The sequence below is a fragment of the Podarcis filfolensis genome, assembly GCF_964270895.1.
Source record: "Podarcis filfolensis genome assembly, chromosome: 2".
NCBI lineage: Eukaryota > Metazoa > Chordata > Lepidosauria > Squamata > Lacertidae > Podarcis > Podarcis filfolensis.
Window position 1 is genome coordinate 106,427,851 of NC_139605.1, and position 19,426 is coordinate 106,447,276.

The window sequence follows — 19,426 nt, forward strand, 5'->3', positions numbered from 1 at the left end:
TTAAAAGCATTTTTAGCCTGCCCGCCATCTACAGATCTCAGAACGGGTTACAAAACTTTCAAACAAGAATTCTCTTTGTATCGTACAATGCGAAGCTTCCCCCGACCCCGAACTGAATTCCCCCCAAACATTCCTCTCTTTCTTCCCCATCTAGCACTTCAATGTGCTCCATTTATAAGCAAAATTTAGCAGCGGCCGCAGCAGCTTAGAATTTAAATATTGCACAGTGGAGCCAGAGACTCAAAGGAGATTGTTTTATTGCCACCGCCTCTGTTTTCACGTCAGATCATCAAACCTTTTCTTAAAAGGAGAAGATGAGGACACTGCCTAAATAGTCTCACCCATTATCTGAGCCCAAACACTAATAGCACTAGATTACCCTATCGAAAATCCTGTGGCAAATTGTGCAAGACTAAGGGTGTTCACATCAGCTTCTTGGCTCTCTTCCAGTCTAATTATAGGAGGCTTCAAAACAATCTAGATATTTTTTTCCCCACATGCTAGCAGATAAACAAGTACACTCCACCTCATAGGTGGATGCACTATTGAGTGATGGGGTAGGCTATTGCTTTCCACCATATTTATAAATCCATGGGAGCGAGTGGCGCTGTGGTCTAAATCACTGAGCCTCTTGTGCTTGCCGATCGGAAGGTCGGCATTTTGAATCCCCATGACAGAGTGAGCTCCCATTGCTCGGTCCCAGCTCCTGCCAACCTAGCAGTTCGAAAGCACACCAATGCAAGCAGATAAATAGGTACCACTGTAGTGGGAAGGTAAACGGCATTTCCATGCACTTGGCTTTTGTCACAGTGTCCCGTTGCACCAGAAGCGGCTTAGTCATGCTGGCCACATGACCCGGAAAGCTGTCTGCGGACAAACGCCAGCTCCCTCAGCCTGAAAAGCGAGATGAGCACCACATCCCCATAGTCACCTTTGACTGGACTTCACCGTCCAGGGGTCCTTTACCTTATTCATAAATCCATGCCATGGAGTGAGGCGAAGGAGGAAAAGTATGGAGAAACCTTTGCTCCCCCCACATGAGAATTTTACAATAAACACAGGGGTTACATTTCCCATACAGATGAACACAACACATGCATTTCTAACACTGGCAGCGCTCTTCGTTTTTTTCACTATGTTGCGTTACAAGAGCAAATGTTGGGTCAAAGGAGTGCACTGCCAATGTGGCCACTGCTCAGAAATTATGGAAGTTGTAGTCCAGCGACACCTTGATGGCTCCAGGCATCCCATCCCTGTCTCAAGATAAGGACTCCCATGTTACAAGGGCTGAGTTTTCTCTAGGAAGAAAGCCTGTTGCTTTTAGCTCATGCTAACTGAGCACAACCGACTGCCACCGATGACTCTTCTCTTTACAGTGGATGTCTTTGTTGCTCATCCAAATTAAATGTTAGGATCAAGGAACGCACACAACCATCATCATTACACTGTAAGTGACCAGCCTTTGGCTACGTCGTTTCTTCATTCCAGTAGCTAGATGCTTTCTGCTGTTCCGGGAAAACAGCCCAGCACTTCGCTTGCAACCAAAAAGTGGAGATCACCTATCTACGTCTGAATATTGTTTCTGAAGATACGGTCAGTGACTAATTTGAATAAGGTCCTATTTGGAACTGGGGAAGAGCTGGAGGGCTCAAGGTGTTGGATCATTCATGATGTGAGTCACAAGCAAAGGGCTGATTAACCCTTTCTCTCCTTCCACCGGCTTGCCCCATGTGAATATTGCAACTGTGAATACCCCTTCCTTTATCACGCAGCACAGATGCTCATAGAGATGTGAAAGCTGGGGGGGGCGGAGAATAGGAATTACCGTATTTTTCGCTCTATAAGACGCACCAGACCACAAGACGCACCTAGTTTTTGGAGGAGGAAAACAAGAAAAAAAAACTGAATCTCAGAAGCTAGAACAGCAAGAGGGATCGCTGCGCAGTGAAAGCAGCAATCCCTCTTGCTGTTCTGGCTTCTGGGATAGCTGCACAGCCTGCATTCGCTCCATAAGACGCACACACATTTCCCCTTACTTTTTAGGAGGGAAAAAGTGAGTCTTATAGAGCAAAAAATACGGTAGAAAAAAACACAGTCCTCCTCGCTACCCCCAGGCAAAGACACTGAACTTTTAGAATTCTTTCTTTTGTTTTCTTTTAAAAAAAGGCACTTACATGCTTCCTTTTCAGAATAAGGATCCCATGGATTTTAGCAGAACCAATGGGCCTCCCATTATTGCAGTCTTGATCCCACCTCTAAATTCTGTAGTTTCTCTACTTCGTTACATTAAATTTCAAAAGCACCTACCAATTTGACGTTAGAAGTTGCTGGCAGATAGACCCATTCAGGTGAGAGAAACAAAGGTAAACGTAAAAGGTAAAGGACCCCTGGACGGTTAAGTCCAGTCAAAGGCAAATCTATGGGGTTGTGGAGCTCATCTCGCTTTCAACCAAGGTCCTAACATTACTTACTGCACACAGTCATGAACCAGACATTCTGGGGTAGCTTCATGGGTCATGTTTTAAAGATGCATATGCAGTACAGTTGCCAACTTTTAAACCAGCCTCTGCAGCTATGTCTTTAACTGGAATTTACAGGCAAAGCTTTTGACAGCATGGCGATAAATACGCCCCCTGTGTAACTGCTGTTGTTCACGCTTCAGTTAAAGGCACAGCTATAGGGACTGTTTGAAAGTCAGCAACTCTAAAAACCGCTACACTGAAACAGCATATAAATTTCGTTAAATAAACAAACATGCATCGGTAAACATGAACTTGGGATGTAAAAGTATCAACAAATACGTATTGAAATCAGATTCCCTACTGCCTTCACATGTGGATTTATTGATGATCAAATCGTAAAATTACACATGCACAACAGAGGACAAAGGGTTTATACCGGGGTAGGGAATGCCTTTATCATCATACAAACAGGATTAGACTTTTAACACGGAAGGCCAATATGTCTTATCAGCAAGACCAAATTCCATGAGAATTCTGCAGAACATGAACCAGCTTACCCTTCCTCAGTTGTGTTGATAATATCACAGATGTGCATGAACTGACCCCACTCTTCTGTCTGCAGTGCTCCAAAAGTAGCCTTTTCTGCAAAGACAAAGATTTACTTCCAGTAAAGAGTAATAATAATAATAATAATAATAATAATAATAATTTTATTATTTATACCTCTTCCCATCCAAAATAGCTATGCAGACACTACAGTGGTACCCCAGGTTACATATGCTTCAGGTTACATACGCTTACAGTTGACTCCGCTAACCCAGAAATAGTACCTCGGGTTAAGAACTTTGCTTCAGGATGAGAACAGAAATCATGCTCCGGCGGCGCAGCAGCAGCAGGAGGCCCCATTAGCTAAAGTGGTGCTTCAGGTTAAGAACAGTTTCAGGTTAAGTACAGACCTCTGGAACGAATTAAGTACTTAACCTGAGGTACCACTGTATACAGACACCTAACAAACAGGAAATATAACTTTGGTTGTTTCAAATGACTGGCATAAAGAGTTTTGATTTAAAATGGTCATTCCCTCTGAAGTACCCCGAGTCTTAAATCTCCTTCCTTTATAAAAAAAGAAAAGAAAAAAGAAACCGGTTAGCCAATGTCAGGAAACACCTAGGATATCCAGCTCCCAGCATTCTGATTCTAAGAAATGCTTTGAAAGTGGCTTACTGGATATCAGCAAACAAAGACTTAGGGCTAGAACAATCTTCCCTCAACCTGGCGCCCCCCAGGTATTTTGGCTACCACTCAGCTTACTGGCTGCGGCTGACAGGGGTTGTGGTAGTCAAAAACATCTACAGTGGTACCTCGGGTTACAAACACTTCAGGTTACAAACGCTTCAGGTTACAGACTCTGCTAACCTGGAAGTAGTACCTCGGGTTAAGAACTTTGCCTTGGGATGAGAACAGAAATCGCGCAGCGGCAGCAGGAGGCCCCATTAGCTAAAGTGGTACCTCAGGTTAAGAACAGTTTCAGGTTAAGAACGGACCTCCGGAACAAATTAAGTTCTCAACCAGATGTACTACTGTAGAAGGCATCAGTTTGTGGAAGTCTGAGCTGACCTGTTGCAACGGAGGACCAGACTTCTGCAACTTTATTAATAACTGTTAGGCAAAGTAGGAATGTTAGCAAGTGATGTTTATCCTGCAAAGGTGACATTAGCTGCCCTCGCTGAAACTTCCTCCTCTGCCTAAGGGCACTGAAACTCTGTCCACCTTTGCCTCTGTTAATACAGGGATGGGGAACCAGTCACAGCTGACCTCTAAAAGTCACTGGACTTCAACACTCATCAGCCTTAACTAGGGCTGGGCGAGATCTGTTTTTCAGCATTTGATCAGTGGTGGAGCAACAGGCTGCAGCCCCCGGACTGGAGAACAGGTGTGGGCGTGGCTGACGCACATCCCAGGGGTGTGGCATGTCACCTGTGGGGGTGTGGCAAGTGTCCCGGGGTTGCGCATCCCGAGGGGGTGGCCGCGATGGCACCCTTTCCCCAAATGGTACCTGGGGCGCTGTGCTCCCCCACCCCCCTTCGTATGCCAGAGATTGTGATACATCAGTCTTTACCTTTTATAAAGGTAAAGGTAAAGAGACCCCTGACCATTAGGTCCAGTCATGGCCGACTCTGGGGTTGCAGCGCTCATCTCGCTTTATTGGCCGAGGGAGCCAGCGCACAGCTTCCGGGTCATGTGGCCAGCATGACTAAGCTGCTTCTGGCGAACCAGAGCAGCGCACGGAAACGCCGTTTACCTTCCCGCCGGAGCGGTACCTATTTATCTACTTGCACTTTGACGTGCTTTTGAACTGCTAGGTTGGCAGGAGTTACCTTTTATATCAACAGCTAAATACAGTGGTACCTCAGAAGTCAAACGGAATCTGTTCCAGAATTCCATTCGACTTTCAAAACGTTCGGAAACCAAGGTGCAGCTTCCGATTGGTTGCAGATAGCTCCTGCAGCCAATCGGAAGCCACGGAAGCTGCATCTGACGTTCGGGTTCCAAAGAACATTCATTCACAAACTGGAACACTCACTTCCAGGTTTGCAGCATTCAGGAGCCAAAATGTTCGACTTGCAAGGCGTTCAGGATCCAAGGTACGACTGTACCACAACATGCTGATGTTTCACAATGTCTGTATCTTGCCTGCTTCTTCCTCCCCACCTTTGAAGCAGCCAAGATACATTGCCCAGCCCCACAAGCAAGCCCGTAGGCTGGTGGGGCATTGGGGCTTCATTGAACTGCTCAGCTGGGAGACAGAAGGCCTCCCGGTCCTCAGCTAAGTGAGCCCCAATACCGCTCCAGCTTGCACGAGCTGGAGGAGCATCGGGGCTTCCTCAACGGTGCAAGCAGGCAGGAAGAGCCAGAGAAGGTACCTGCCGATCAGAAGGTGAGCTCCCATTGCTCTGTCCCAGCCCCTGCCAACCTAGCAGTTTGAAAACATACCAGTGCAAGTAGATAAATAGGTACTACTGTGGTGGGAAGGTAAACGGTGTTTCCAAGCACTCTGGCTTCTGTCACGGTGTTCCGTTGCGCCAGAAACGGTTTAGTCATGCTGGCCACATGACCCGGAAAGCTGTCTGTGGACAAACACCGGCTCCCTCGGCCTGAAAGCGAGATGAGTGCTGCAACCCCAGAGTCGCCTTTGAGTGGACTGAACCATCCGGGGTCCTTTACCTTTTTACCTTTTCCCAGAACCTTCTCAGGCTCCATCTGCCTGTGCCTTTGCCTTCTGCAGGCAATGTGAGCTGGAGCAATGTATCGCCAGCTCCAAATGTCTGAAACCAGTATCGCTACCTGAACAGCATATCGGTTTCAAACAATTTACCAATATATCACCCAGCTCTAGCCCTAACAACAACTGGAGTGCCTGAAGTTCCCCATCCCTTATATAATACTGTGGTACCTCGGGTTAAGAAGTTAATTCGTTCTGGAGGTCCGTTCTTAACCTGAAACCGTTCTTAACCTGAGGTACCACTTTAGCTAATGGGGCCTCCTGCTGCCACCGCGCCACCGGAGCACGATTTCTGTTCTCATCCTGAAGCAAAGTTCTTAACCCGAGGTACTATTTCTGGGTTAGAGGAGTCTGTAACCTGAAGTGTCTATAACCTGAAGCATCTGTAACCCGAGGTACCACTGTACAAGGGGAAAACTCACTCTTTTTCTCTGGGGAGAATGGACTGAAACTGACTAGCATCACTTAAACCTTGATGAGTCACTCCGTTAGCGAGTCTCCAACCACTCCCGTCATCCTCAAAATCCAGAGCAGCTAAAGGAATGCATTTCCCTCCACCCCCAACTCGACACATGTGTCTGAGTGAAGCGGGGAATTCCAACATGCAAAACATTCATTAGTTTGAGCACGGCAGCAGGGAACGTGGGCTGCAGTCATTCCAAATGAAGGGAAGAGAGGCTCACAGGCTTGGGAAAGGGGGAATTGACAGATGGATTCCGAGCTCTTAACTGGAAGTCAACAGTGTCAAGGAAGCACAGCCGGCCCACCCGTAAGGCAAGGTGGGGTTGCTGCCTTGGGAGGCAGAATCCACAGGGGCAGCAGATCTGGCCTCCAAAGAAAGCATCACCCGCTGACCCGCTGCTGCAGTGGTGTGCTCCTTGGAGGCTGGAGTTGATGTCTCCTGGGGGCAGCCCCCGCAACACCGCCTCTCGAGCAGCCTCTTGGAGAAGAGGAGGCATTCCTGATGTAGAACTTTTATTCCTCCCTTGTTCCTGAGGGAGAGAAAGTGAGAGGGGTTCCTAACAGTGGCGTAGCGTGGGTTGTCAGCACCCGGGGCAAGGCAAGTAATTTGCGCCCCCTAACCCGTGGATTTGCGCCCCCTAACCCATGGATTTGCGCCCCCTAACCCATGGATTTGCCCTAACCCCAGATGTTGCGCCCGGTGCGGCCGGCCCCCCCTGCACCCCCCACGCTACGCCACTGGTTCCTAAGCAGTGTTAGGAACTCAGATATACAGTGGTACCTCTGGTTATGAACTTAATCTGTTCCGGAGGTCCGTTCTTAACCTGAAGCTGTTCTTAACCTGAGGTACCACTTTAGCTAATGGGGCCTCCCACTGCCGCTGCACGATTTCTGTTCCAATCCTGAGGTAAAGTTCTTAACCCAAGGTACAGTAACAGTCATACAGTGACTGTTTGCTTCATGTTACTTTTTTCAGGTTGTGTTACGTTTGCTTCATGTTACTTTTTTCAGGTTGTGTCCCGTGGCGACCTGGAAATACTGGAAAGGGTTACTTCCGGGTTTCGCAGCTCACGCATGCGCAGAAGCACTAAATCACGCTTCATGCATGTGCATACGCGCCAAATCATGCCGCGCACCTGCGCAGATATGGCGCTTCAGGTTGCAGGCTTATCATGTTGCGAACGGACCTCCAGGACGGATCCCATTCGCAACCAGAGGTACCACTGTATTACTTCCGGGTTAGCAGAGTCTGTAACCCGAAGTGTTTGTAACTCGAGGTACCACTGTATAAGCTAATTGCCAAATGGCACCTTAAACCTTAGGTTATGGTCGCCACAACAGTCTAGGTGCCATCCCCCCCTCCCCAATGAGAGCTATTATTGTTATTATTGATGTTGTTCATTCATTTCTACAGTATACCACTTTATATAGTAAAGAAAAAAATCTCAAAATGGTTCACAACACATCAAAACAAAAAATAAAGCAATCCAGAATAAGACAAACTCAAGCTTCAAGGAAAATATTTCAGATCCTTCTCTAAGTGACACTTTGCTTTCCCCATATTTATCTGCCTACTTAATTGATACAGTGGTACCTCAGGTTACATACGCTTCAGGTTACATACGCTTCAGGTTACAGACTCCGCTAACCCAGAAATAGTGCTTCAGGTTAAGAACTTTGCTTCAGGATGAGAACAGAAATTGTGCTCTGGCAGCGCGGCGGCAGCAGGAGACCCCATTAGCTAAAGTGGTACTTCAGGTTAAGAACAGTTTCAGGTTAAGTACGGACCTCCGGAACGAATTAAGTACTTAACCTGAGGTACCACTGTATAGCTGCCCCACAGCAGAACTCAAGGAAGGCAGGTTACAGACTCAAGGAAGGCAGGTTACAGTGGTTTGAGTGTTGGACTAAGACCTGGGAGATCAGGGTCCAAATCTACACTCCATCACAAAGCTCACTGGATGACCTTGGGCCAGTCACAATCGATTCACCTACCTCACAGGGTTGTTGTAGAGGTTAACTGAGGAGGGGCCAGCCAGATAGGCATGTCTGTCACCAACTTAATATGGTACCAAATGGACCCGCGCCAGTCACAAAATGCGCCTGGCGCCCGGCTAATTTTGAACACTGGTTCAAAGGAAAGGCACACATGTCTAACAATGGCAGGGAATCCGCCACATTTTCCAGCCTCCACACTTGTCACACAGAGTGCCTAAGAAAAGCATGAGTAAAAAGCGCCCCATGGCTTGGGACTGCAGTCCGCAGGTATCAAAAAAACTGAAACACTTTACTACTTGCCCCGGCACTTCAGATTGTAGGGGGTTGTTGGGATCGGGTCCCATTCTGCTTTTCGTTTTATTGTGTTCTGATGCAGTAAAGCTCGCCTGTCAACTTTACACAGCATTTATACGTTGTGTGAATGCAGTGCACACACCAGCTTGGCTTCTATTGATGATGGATTGTTAAGAAATATTCTGAACAAACAGCAACCTGGGTGGTGTTTTGTTTCGCTGGAGCCAAACAAGGAGACCTTCTGATCCTTTATGGCTGACTAAAGCTTAGTGATGTCTGACCTCCAAAACAGAGATAAGGCTATCAAAGATTTCTCTTTCTTTCCTGGTGAGGCTTTTCTGCCTTCCCTGATCAGAATTTCAGCAGGCGAATCTTATCCTGGCTTCAAGATACAGTGTTGATCAATAACAACACATGCATTTTAATCAGTATTTTTTAGCTTATGGTTGGTTTTAATTACGTTTGAATGTTTCAAATATCAGTTTTTACTGATAATGTCATGGTTCTGTTCTTTTCTGTAAATCACTTTAAGGTGGGTTGCTCTTGTTTTTCCTTTACAATTGAGCGGCATATAAATTTTCTGAAAAGTAATAGCAATAAATAAAATGCAGCTGCTTGATATTTGCTCATGGGACAGCTCCCACAGTGGGTGGGAGGAGACTAGTTAGCACGGCAACACAAACAAATTGGTTAGGGACCTGGAATTGGAACCCCCTAGAGGGGCAAGAGTAGCTGGTGTAGCTCTTGGGTTTCTATGGCCCCGGAGGAGCTGGAAAACCACAGTACTGTAGTTTAACCGAGTGTATCACCCAGTACAGCAGTGCCATTAAAGTAGGACTTTGATGCATGAGTCCAGGAGACCAGCTGAGCAAAATGAGCAGAAGCCATCACCACCCTCAAAAAATACAGCAAAGTTGGCCTATCAGATTTGAAGCAGAATCCGAAGGAAACTCCAAAAGCTATCTAGCCAGGCAGGTAATACACAATTCCATCTACAGGAGCGGGGGCATGGGTGTAGCCAAGGGGGGCAATTGCCACCCCAAAATCAATAAAAATCAATAAAAATACTTAACTGAGGTCCGGACCCCCTAACATAAATCCTGGCTACTCACTAGGAGAGGGTGCAAAAACATTAAACACAGAGCTGAATATCCCCTTACCTGCCCCGCTGACCCAGAAGCCTGTTAGGTTTCCAGAACTCGGAAGGGCAGCAGAAACTATCCTTTCCCTCTCCGCCTACATCCATATGGGGACGCTGTCTCGCCCCGAGCCACACCACTGGCAAGGCTAGCTTAGTACTGCAGGCACTGGCAGGTAGCGTCTCCCCAACGGCTCCAGACCTGGAGACGCCACCTGAGCCCTTCGGCGCGCAAAGGCTGCCTCCGCTACCGCGCGGCTGCCCGCCCTCCCCGTCTGAAAATGGGACGGTGCCTTGGGAAAGTTTGGCGCTCCGTTCAGTTCAGGGGCAGCCACCCACAGGCTGGCAGGAAGGGGAGGCAAGAGATGCCGCTTCTTACCGATCAGATGCCCCACGGCTGTGCCGAAGGGATCCTTCTGACTCTTGCCAAAAGCCATGCTCGAGTCCCGGGTCTCCAGGCGCGCCAAGCAAGAATCCGCGCTCGCTCTCTCCACCAGCCGGCCGGCGAGCTCCCCGCTTTGTGGCGCTCTAGCCAGCCAGCACGCCGGAGGGACGCCCTTCCCCGGCCAGGGGAGGAGGGGCCCGGCAGCCTCCAGGTGCTCGCCCCGCGCCGTCCCACGGGCTCCTCGTCGGGGATGACGCGCCGCGCGGGGAGGGAATAGCCTTGGAAGCGAAAGTGCCGCCGCGCAAAGGCGCAAAGGGGAAGGTCGCCAGCCTGCGCTCCCCTTGGGCGGAGTCTCCTTCAGACGCGCATCTCCAGTCCTTTCCCGAAGGCGTCCTCGGATCCGGAGCAAACCTCCGCGCAAATGCGCCAAGCTTTTCGGAGGGGATTCGTCTAGGGGCAGGGGTGGGACTTCCTGCGGCTCCCACCCCTCTTTTAACGCAACTTTCCGGGAAAGGAGTGCCGCTGCATGCTTTCCAAGCGGCGGCCAAAGTTTCCCGGACGGCTTCCAAGTTAGCTCTGGTTTGATGGATTCCTGGCATTTGAACTCACGGCGCCGTACGGGGCAGGCTTGAGTTTGCATGTTGGAAGCGCATCACGTATGTTACGCATGGGTGTAGCGGGCAGGGGAGGGAACAGGTGTCCCCCCCCCCCATCAGGTAAATAAATAAAAAATATTTAGCTAAAATTAGAAATTGTAGAAAGGATGTTGACAGATTTTTCTGAGCACTTGGGGTCAAAAGAAAGTAATTTTAAACAACTGTTGTGGGGACATTTCATTCCGAATCTTCTAGTCGTGCCCCAACCCCAATAAACCCTGGTTAAAGGTAAAGGGACCCCTGACCATTAGGTCCAGTCGTGACCGACTCTAGGGTTGCGGTGCTCACCTTGCTTTATTGGCCGGGGGAGCTGGCGTACAGCTTCGGGTCATGTGGCCAGCATGACTAAGCCGCTTCTGGCGAACCAGAGCAGCACACGAAAATGCTGTTTACCTTTCTGCCAGAGTGGTACCTATTTATCTACTTGCACTTGCTTTCGAACTGCTAGGTTGGCAGGAGCAGGGACCGAGCAATGGGAGCTCGCCCCATCGCGGGGATTCAAACCGCCGACCTTCTGATTGGCAAGTCCTAGGCTCTGTGGTTTAACCCACAGTGTCACCCACGTCCCCCTAAACCCTGGTTGCTCGCAACATAACTCCTGGCTATGCTCACGATGTTATATCTCGGTAATCATCCAACATCAAAAACACATCTTGGGAATGTGAGAATTCACAAGTTAGGATGGGGTGAATTCAGCTTTGGGGAAAATCTCTGATTTCTTCCCTCCTCTAGGTTTCACCTTTTTAAAAAATATATAATTTTTAATTAAATTTTCTGTTTTACAATTTAAAATACCCATTTAAACTTCCTTAGAATATCAATGACTTCCCTTCTCTTTCCATGGTTCATTTTGCATATCATAAATCCCTGCATATTTTACATAAACTAAACCATTCAGTATTCCATTATTACATCCATCAAAACTTATTTACACTGTTGAATTTATCTTAATGCTGCCAACGTTTTCAAGTGTACACAAGTTCCCTCCCCCATCTATTCAATAAACATTTTCCAGTCTTCTCTAAATGTATGTTCTTCTTGTTCTCTTATTCTATATGTTAAGTCTGCAAGCTGCGCATATTCACTTCCTCCTAATGAAATCCACTTTTGGAAGACTTTCCAGATGGCAACAGCATGTGTCTTGGCCTTCCCTTGAAGCTTGTAGAACTCTGCTCACGCGAGTTGCTTAGAACTGTTTTTCTGCTGGCTCTGTAGGGGAGTGTTACACACAATATTGTGTCAAGGTCAAGGGGATGGGGGAACAAATGGCCCTGTCCGAACAGCCGAAGGGTGAACTGGATATTTCAATATCTCCAGTAAGGTGATCTTACAACCACACTGTCACTGTGACACACTGTTGAAGCATCCTGTCTTGTCAAGAAAACACAGGCTTGCAGACTATTGAATCTTGATCTCATCCAAGCGTGAGGTTTTTAGGAGAGAGATGCATTTGAGATGAATGAGGAAAACATCTCATTCTTCCTTGTTGACTGTCACTCCTTTGTTGACACTTCCTCTGCCCTTCCCTTCTCTGTGGTGTGTGTGTGTGTTAAGAGGTTGCGGTTTTTGCTAGTCACATTCTTGGCTGTTTGCACAACCGGAATGCTTCCATCTGAACCACAAATGCTGGGGAACCAGGGGGAGGAAGGCAATGGAAAATATGAGACTTCTGTGATTTAATATAGTGGATTTATTTTTAAAAGTTCCGTAAAAATATTGATTTAAGCACACGCAACCCAAACGTTGGACCTATGATGATCAAACCACATCAACACAATCAGATAAAACAGCCTAAGATATGACAAAAGGCATAATAGGTAAAGGTAAAGGACCCCTGGACGGTTCAGTCCAGTCAAAGGCGACTACGGGGTTGCGGCACTCCTCTCACTTTCAGGCCAAGGGAGCCGGCGTTTGTCCACAGACAGTTTTCCGGGTGATGTGGCCAGCATGACTAAACCGCTTTTGGCGCAACGGGGCGCCATGATGGAAACCAGAGGGCATGGAAATGTTTACCTTCCCGCTAGAGTGGTACCTATTTATCTACTTGCACTGGTGTGCTTTTGAACTGCTAGGTTGGCAGAAGCTGGGACAGAGCAATGGGAGCTCACCCCGTCGCGGGGATTCGAATCGCCGACCTTCTGATCGGCAAGCCCAAGAAGCTCAGTGGTTAGACCACAGCACCACCCATGTCTATGTTACAAACCTCTATGTTACAAACCTATATCTATGTTACAAACCTATGTCAGTTCTATATCATCTTAGGTCACAACCATAGTGTTACTTTAAAGCATTCTTGCACTACTTTGAACAACCATGGCTTCCCCCAAAAGAATTCTGGGAACTGCAGTTTGCTAACCTTCCTGACAGTTGTTAGGAGAACTCTCAAAAACCTGCAATTCCTAGCTCCCTTTACACACTATAGTTCCAGCAGGAAGGTAAACGGTGTTTCCGTGTGCTGCTCTGGTTCGCCAGAAGCAGCTTAGTCATGCTGCCCACATGACCCGGAAGCTGTACGCCGGCTCCCTCGGCCAATAAAGTGAGATGAGCGCCACAACCCCAGAGTTGGCCAAAGACTGGACCTAATGGTCAGGGGTCCCTTTACCTTTATATGTGTTGGAAGCTGCCCAGAGTGGCTGGGGCAACCCAGGGGTATAAATTTATTATTATTATTATTATTATTATTATTATTATTATTATTATTATTATTACTACTACTACTACTACTACTACTACTATTATAGTGTTACCTCAGAAGTCAAACGGAATCCGTTCTGGAAGTCCATTTATAACAATACCAAATACATACTCTTATTTAGAGATTTCTCTGAATCTCTAGACTTCCCACTATCCCCTCCATGCATCCTATTGTCAACATTTTCAACCGCACATTATTTCATCTTCCATATTTTAAATCTCTCCATATAGTATTTGTTACATTCCAAGTGTGATTAGAATCCTGCTCATGTTTTCATTTGTTTACAGTGGTCTCCTAAATAAATGATAAATCTTTCCCATTCTTTCTTGAATTATTTGCCTTCTTGGTTCCTGAGCTTTCCTGTCAGTTTTGCCATTTCAGCATAGTCCAACAGTTTAATTTGCCATTCTTCTGTGATAGGGACTTTATCCTTTCCATCTCTGGGCTAGTAGCATTCGTACGGCAGTCATTGCGTACATGCAAAGCCTTTCTCCAGGAATCAGCGTGTTTTTACATGAGTAGAATGTGTGCTTTTATTTAAAATGCATCTCTGGGTTATTTGTAGGGCATAGGAATTTGTTCATTATTTTTTTTCAATATATAGTCTGGCCCCCCCACAAGGTCTGAGGGACAGTGGACCGGCCACCTGCTGAAAAAGTTTGCTGACCCCTGTGATATAAGGTACCTTCTTCTTCTTCTTTACATTTCCAACAAATACTTGTACTTGTCTTATACAGTGGTACCTCGGGTTAAGAACTTAATTCGTTCTGGAGATCCGTTCTTAACCTGAAACTGTTCTTAACCTGAGGTACCACTTTAGCTAATGGGGCCTTCTGTCAGCCCCACAAGATTTCTGTTCTCATCCTGAAGCAAAGTTCTTAACCCGAGGTACTTTTTCTGGGTTAGCAGAGTCTGTAACCTGAAGCGTCTGTAACCTGAAGTGTCTGTAACCCAAGGTACCACGGTACATTTTTGCTAACTTACTAGGAGTCAAATACCACCGATACATCATCTTCATACAATCTTCTTTCAGCGTACAACATGCTGAAAATTTTAAATCAGTTTTGGGGTCTGAACCCAATAACACCAGCACACGAGTAACTACTAAATGAAAAAATCACAACCTCCCACGCTTTGTAATTACTGTGTAGGAAAGCAGTGCAAGCTTGTTTGCTTCAATGCTCCACCACCCACAATATATATACTGTATGGCAGGGCCAGCCCACCCATGAGGCAAGCTGAGGCGACTGCCTCAGGCGGCATAATCCACAGGGGCAGCAGATCCAGCCTCCAAAGAATGTATTGCCCACCATTTCTGCCACAGTGCGAACAGCAGCTGCAGCACATTCCTTGGAAACCTGATCTGCCACCTTCTTGGAAGTACCCCCTGCCCAATGTGCCTCCACAGAGGCTGCTGATCTTCTCCCACCTCCTGTTTCCAGACCCTCCAAGTGCCCCTATATTCCAGGGACAGTCCTGGATTTACAGAAGCCGTCCAGGTTTCTGATTTGATCCCAGAATGTCCCGCTTTTCTTTTGGATGTCCCTATTTTCATTGGCGAAATGTTGGAGAGTATAGAGTTACGTGACCCCCCAGCCCAAGGAGATAAGTAGCTATACAGCCTTTAGAAGACATCTGAAGGCAATCCTGTTTGGGGAAGTTTTTAATGTTTGATGTCTTTTTATGTTTTTATATGTGTTGGAAGCCGCCCAGAGTGGCAGGGGCAACCCAGACAGATGGGTGGGGTATAAATAGCACCTTCTGGCAGCTCCCTCACTGCAAGAAGCACAATTCAAAATGTTGGTGCTGACCTTTAAGGCTCTGAACGGCCACGGTCCATTATACGTGAAGGAGCACCTCCCCCCCGCCATTGTTCAGCCCAGACACTGAGGTCTGGCTCCAAGGTCCTTCTGGCGGTTCCCTCACTGCGAGAAGTGAAGTTACAGGGAACTAGGCAGAGGAACTTCTCGGCAGTGGCACCTGCCCTGTGGAACGCCCTCCCATCAGATGTCAAGGAAATAAACAACTTTTAGAAGACATCTGAAGGCAGCCCTGTTTAGGGAAGTTTTTTTATGTCTGATGTTTATTTGTATTTTTAATATTTTGTTGGAAGCTGCTTAGAGTGGCTGGGGAAACCCAGCCAGATGGACGGGGTATAAAATAATAATAATAATAATAATAATAATAATAATAATAATAATAATTACTATTATTATTAAGAGAAATGTTGGAGGGCATGTGTTTCTAATGAATATATTCTCTCTTCTTCCCTGGCATGGCAGGGAGGTGTTTCGTGGTTAACCTCAGGAGCCAAATGTCTTGGGTCAGCCCTGAGATATGGTGAAGCTGAGCGGAAAAGAAGTTCCAGAACCTGAAGCAAGCCTTGCATATGAATTTTTTGTGCTACTTAAACCTCCCCATTGTTCTGAAAGCTGACCAAGCTGTGCCAGCCACATCCTTTTGGGGGGCGGCAGTGCAACATTAATGACACAGGACGCTCAGGAAACGTCTCTTTATGAGGCCAATTATTAAGAGATGATTCCCCGATGATGCAGAAAATCATTCCGGAAAGCTTGGTATGTGAAAACCATGGCCTTTGGGAAGGTGATTCATCCTCCCCACATCCATCAGTACCAGCTAATGGTGATGGCTGATCTAAGCCAGGGGAGCCAGTGGGTTGTGGGCTACAACTTCTGCCCCAGCCAGCAGGGCCAATGGTCAGAGATGTTCAGAGTTGTCATGTGGACAGCACTGCATTGCCCTACCATTGATCTTAGGTGCAGTGTTGGGAGCAAAAGACTGCAGTTTTGAGGAAGAGAGGAAGACCACAGAGTTGGGCCAAGAGCTTGCTGATCATTGAAAGTCAACGGAGGATGCTCCATTAGGGCAAATGGGACACTGCCTCCTCCCTGCAACCCCAGTTTGCCATCAGCCGGCTCCACCTGCCTGCATTGCTGTCCAGGGGGCAGCTATGGCTATCAGCTCGGTCTCAGCTTTGTCCCTGTAGAATTTAGCAGAAGGATAGGGTCAAAACGTGAATTCCCGTATTTTTTGCTCTATTAGACGCACCGGACGATAGGACGCACCTAGTTTTTAGGGGAAGAAAACAAGAAATAAGAAGGCAATGCAAAGCATCCTGAGCTAAGAGGGAGTGCTCCTCCATCTTCGCTCAGGAGGCTTTGCGGGGCTATCCCTGAAGCCAGGAGAGCAAGCGGGATCGGTGCGCACCGATCCCTCTTGCCCTCCTGGCTTCAGCGAAAGCAAGCCTACTGGCTTTCCTCCCGCAAGAGCCACGCACTCTTTAAAGGGAGCCACGTGCTCTGTCCCTTCCCCCACCTCCTGCAAAAGCCAGGGATAGCCGCACGATGTCTCCGCAGGGCAGTGGGATGAAGGCTCCCCGCTGCCCTGTGGAGGCTTCGCACGGCTAAGCCAGAAGCTAGAACAGCCAGCAGGATTGCAGCACAGTGATTGTGCTGGCTGTCCTGGCTTCTTGTTTAGCCGCGCGCAGCCTCCCCAGCCGGGAGAGGCTGCGTGCGGCTATGGCATAAGCCAAGGCAGCCAGCAGGATCGATCCTGCTCGCTGTCCTGGCTTCTTGTTTAGCCGCGCGCAGCCGCTCCCGGGCAAGGGGAGCCTTCATCCCCTGCCCCGGAGAGGCTGCGCATGGCTAAGGCTCCCCCAAGAGCCGCACTCCCTTTAAAGAGCGCGCAGAGTGTGTGTGCGGCTCTTTAAAGGGAGCGCTGAGCAGAGCCTCCCGCCTGCATTTGCTCCATAAGATGTACACACATTTCCCCTTACTTTTTAGGAGGGGAAAAGTGTGTCTTATAGAGCGAAAAATACGGTAGATGGCTTCATCGGTCATTGACTCCAGCTTCATCTGCTGTTAGCTTCCTTGCTTTCTGCCATACCAGTTCCAATAGGCACCAGCCACCTCTGTTGAAAGCATCTTAAGCTGCTGGCTGCTTCTGTTTCCCCATGTTGTGGGTGCTTCTCTACCCCCATGGTGTGGGACTGTCAGAGGCTGGTCTGGATTGGAAGATTGGGGAATGCAATCACAGGGAGATCAGCTCCTAACAGAAGAGGAAGGGGAATATTTGCCTCCCCCCTGCTTCCACTGTTTCCAGAAGCAGAGAGATAGGCAGACACAGAAGCTGCACATTTGAGAAAGGAGCTACCCAGCTATTAGATAGTAGCTAAGCAACCAGAAGGGAGGGAGCAGCTGGGCAATACATAAATTGAGAGTGGGGGGGGGGGAAATCTGATCTTGTAAATTCTAAAAGAAAAACTCTTTCCAAAACTTAGTGACTCCTCCTTGACTGGACTGTCAAGGAGGAGGAGGTGGTAACAGTGGCAATGGTGAGGTGGTCACAGGATTTTGGCCATTCAATAACCATGGGCCAATGGGAAAACTTATGGAAAATCAATTGGAAATTCACAAATTGTTATATGATTAAAGAGAACTTTCAAAAAATGCAACACCGATGGTACCTAACACCATGGAAACTTTTGAAAATGTGTCAGGTAATTGTTGGAGATGCAGAGATAACTCAGGAACTTTCTATCATATGTGGTGGATATGTAGGAAAATACAGGTATTCTGGGAGAGTATTCATGCAGAACTGCAAAAAATGCTAAAGATCTCTTTTAATAAAAAACCAGAGGCCTACCTCCTGGGAATAACAGATCTGGATATTCCGCAAAAGAGGAAGGGTATCTTTTTATATGCGACGGCAGCAGCAAGAGTTCTGATTGCGGCAAAGTGGAAGAGTAATGAAATCCCCTCTATACAAGATTGGATCCAAAAGCTGACAAAATATGCCGAACTAGACGGTCTATCAGAAAAAATAAAGAATATATCAAAACAGGAATTTGTCTCAAAATGGGAGGTTTTCAAAGAATTTTTGAAAAATAAATATAGTAGTTTAAATTCTGTTGCAGCATTCGAGGAACTTCAGTAGTAGTTGCAAGGTAGATATAAGAAATTAGATATATTAAGAAAAGGTTAATTATGACAAAAGTGTGTATTGGCAATAAGTAATATGTAATCAAAATATGGAATAGATGGGAGGTTGGGTCTTTAGTGTTAAGACCAATTTATGTTTTATTGTTTGTTAAGAAAATTATGTGTCTATGATTATTCCTGTGTGTAATTTGGTATTTGTGTTTTTTCTTTTTTCTTGCTGTATCAATAAAACAGAGAGAAGGGGGGGGGAAATCCCCTACCTCCCCCCAAACTCTGAGGTCTGAACATGTCAGAACAAAGGAGATGGGGGGGCACTTCCTGTTGGTGCACTTCTTGCTGCGGAAGTGAGGAGGAGTCAGAGTAGGTAACTGATATCCCGGCAGAGGGTTGTCTGTTTGTGTTTGTAACATAATGCTGTAATAAAAGGACTATAAATCTACCAAATGCTCATTAATTCTTATCGGTGAGCTACCAGAAGGGAGAGGGGAACTCCCGTACTTGCCAGGGACAGTGGGTCTGCCATCTGCTGGGAGTGCTAATTCTGTTCCCGCCCACCTCTTTCCTACTTGTACATTTGTAAATAAATCAGACATTGCAGAATGCCATAAATCTCCAGGGATCTCACCTCGGAAAGGAAGCAAAACTTGAGTAGCACTGCACCCAGAGCATGGGGAGCATGTAACATCACCATAGTCCCAACACCTCAATGTTCAAAGCACACCATCCCACCCAGCATGGTCAATGGTCAAGGACGCTGGGAGTTTGAGTCCAGTGACATCTGGAGGGCCAAAGGTTCTCCCTCTCTGCTATAAGGGATGGCCTTGGCGCAGTACACCTGAAGGGAGTGTTTCCACCCCCATGTTCACCCCATGTCCACTTCTGAGGGCCTTCTGGTGGTTCCCTCACTGCAAGAAGTGAAGTCACAGGGAACCAGGCAGAGGGCACCCTCCCTGCGGAACACCCTCCCATCAGATGTCAAGGAGATAAGTAGCTATACAGCCTTTAGAAGACACCTGAAGGCAGTCCTGTTTGGGGAAGTTTTTAATGTTTGATGTCTTATTGTGTTTTTATATGTGTTGGTAGCCGCCCAGA

The 19,426-nt window shown here is 47.2% G+C and overlaps 1 protein-coding gene across 1 annotated transcript in view; it reads right to left on the bottom strand.

Annotated features, from left to right (window-relative positions):
* Positions 1-10,629, bottom strand: part of TOM1L1 (target of myb1 like 1 membrane trafficking protein) — a 56,220-nt gene extending 45,591 nt beyond the window's left edge. Inside the window, exons 1-2 of the mRNA XM_083598723.1 lie at positions 10,017-10,629; positions 3,020-3,104 (exon numbers count right to left, since the gene is read on the bottom strand). Of these exons, the coding sequence (XP_083454849.1) occupies positions 3,020-3,104; positions 10,017-10,074 (143 nt within the window). The 5' untranslated portion in view covers positions 10,075-10,629. The remainder of the gene's footprint in view (positions 1-3,019; positions 3,105-10,016) is intronic.
* Positions 10,630-19,426: the final 8,797 nt, after the last annotated feature.